Raw genomic sequence first — 1816 nt, forward strand, 5'->3', positions numbered from 1 at the left:
GACACACGCCCTTCTCCCGGCGCATCCACACCCATTCCACGCCCATTCCGTGCCCATTCCGTGCCCTGCAGGCTTCCTGCCCACCTTCGGCCCCGCCTGGGTGAACATGTACGGCTCCACCCGCAACTACACCCTGATGGACGAGCACCAGGAGCTCAACGAGGGGCTGGGGGAAGGCGTCTCCTTCCGCGCCCGGCTCCTGCTGGGCCTCGCCGTGGAGATCCTGGACACCACCAACCCCGAGATCAATGGCTCCACCGAGGTGCAGGTGGAACAGGCCACGGCCGTGGCCGAGGTCAGTCCTGCCCCGGGGGGAATTTGGGGCTCAGGGGGCTCGGGGGGGTTGTCTTTGGCCTCGCTTGTCCCTGCAGGGGTTGGAGCGGGATGAGCTTTCAGATCCCTTCCAACCCAAACCATTCCATGGTTTCTGTGGTCTCCTGAACTTTTTGAGGTGTTGGGAGATGGACAGGGACAATGAGCCATCCCATTGTGGGTTCTGGGCTCATTCCAGTGCTCAGGTTCCTTAGGAATGCTGGCAGAAGGAATATTTGAGTAGGAACTCTGGGCAGAAGGAGTGGGATCGTTTCCCTGGCCCTGGCACAGCTTTCCCAGGGAAACTGTGGCTGCCCCTGGATCCCTGGGAGTGTCCAAGTGCCCGAGGATAGCGGGAGGTGTCCCTGCAGGTTTTGGAATGGGATGGGATTTAAGGTGCCTTCCAACCCAAACCATTCCATGGATTCTGTGATCTCCTGAGCTCTGAGGTGCTGGGAGATGGACAGGGACAATGAGCCATCCCACTGTGGGTTCTGGGCTCATTCCAGTGCTCAGGTTCCTTAGGAATTGTGGGCAGAAGGAATATTTGAGTAGGAACTCTGGACAGAAGGAGTGGGATCGTTTTCCTGGCCCTGGCAGGGAAAGCTGTGGCTGCTTTCCCAGGGAAGCTGTGGCTGCCCCTGGATCCCTGGGAGTGTCCAAGTGCCCGAGGATAGCGGGAGGTGTCCCTGCAGGGTTTGGAATGGGATGAGCTTTCAGATCCCTTCCAACCCAAACCATTCCATGGTTTCTGTGATCTCCTGAGCTCTGAGGTGTTGGGAGATGGACAGGGACAATGAGCCATCCCACTGCGGGTTCTGGGCTCATTCCAGTGCTCAGGTTCCTTAGGAACTCTGGGCAGAAGGAATGCTGGAGTGGGATCGTTTCCCTGGCCCTGGCACAGCTTTCCCAGGGAAGCTGCGACTGCCCCTGGATCCCTGGGAGTGTCCAAGTGCCCGGGGATGGTGGGAGGTGTCCCTTAATCAGAAGGCATTCCAATGAAATCCTTAATTAAACCCCCTGGAACGAGCCAAGAGGCGGGAGGGGAAACCCTTGGAATGCCGAGAGTGGCACCTCCCCCCGAGGGTGCCCAGGGGTGCCGGGGGTGCCCCCCTGTCCCCCCACCCGCCCCTGATCCCCGGGACTTGTCTCTCCCGCAGAACTGCACCGGGAAGATGGAGGAATTCTTCCTCTTCGGGGCCTTCCTGGAGGCCACCATGATCGACAGGAGGGTCGGGGACAAGCCCATCAGCTTCGAGGTCACCATAGGTGGGCCGGGGGCTCCGGGGGGAGGGTTGATCCACAGCCTGGCTGGTGGGAAGGTCGGGATCCGAGGCCGTCCTTCCCGATTTTCCACGGCTGCCCACGCGGGGCTCTGGGTTTGGGGAGCAGGGGATGGACACTGGGCAGGGGGGACCCAGACTGAATTCAAACTTGTCCCAAAAGGAATTCAAACTTGTCCCAGACTGAATTCAAACTTGTCCCAGACTGAATTCAAACTTGG

The 1816-nt window shown here is 59.8% G+C and overlaps 1 protein-coding gene across 1 annotated transcript in view; it reads left to right on the top strand.

Annotated features, from left to right (window-relative positions):
• OTOF (otoferlin) overlaps positions 1–1816 on the top strand; it is a gene marked incomplete at its 3' end in the record, with an annotated part of 29895 nt that overhangs the window by 13645 nt on the left and 14434 nt on the right. The window contains exons 7-8 of the mRNA XM_017839736.1: positions 72–295; positions 1473–1581. Of these exons, the coding sequence (XP_017695225.1) occupies positions 72–295; positions 1473–1581 (333 nt within the window). The remainder of the gene's footprint in view (positions 1–71; positions 296–1472; positions 1582–1816) is intronic.

Source organism: Lepidothrix coronata, unplaced genomic scaffold (genome assembly GCF_001604755.1).
Source record: "Lepidothrix coronata isolate B3197 unplaced genomic scaffold, Lepidothrix_coronata-1.0 Scaffold473, whole genome shotgun sequence".
NCBI classification, from domain to species: domain Eukaryota; kingdom Metazoa; phylum Chordata; class Aves; order Passeriformes; family Pipridae; genus Lepidothrix; species Lepidothrix coronata.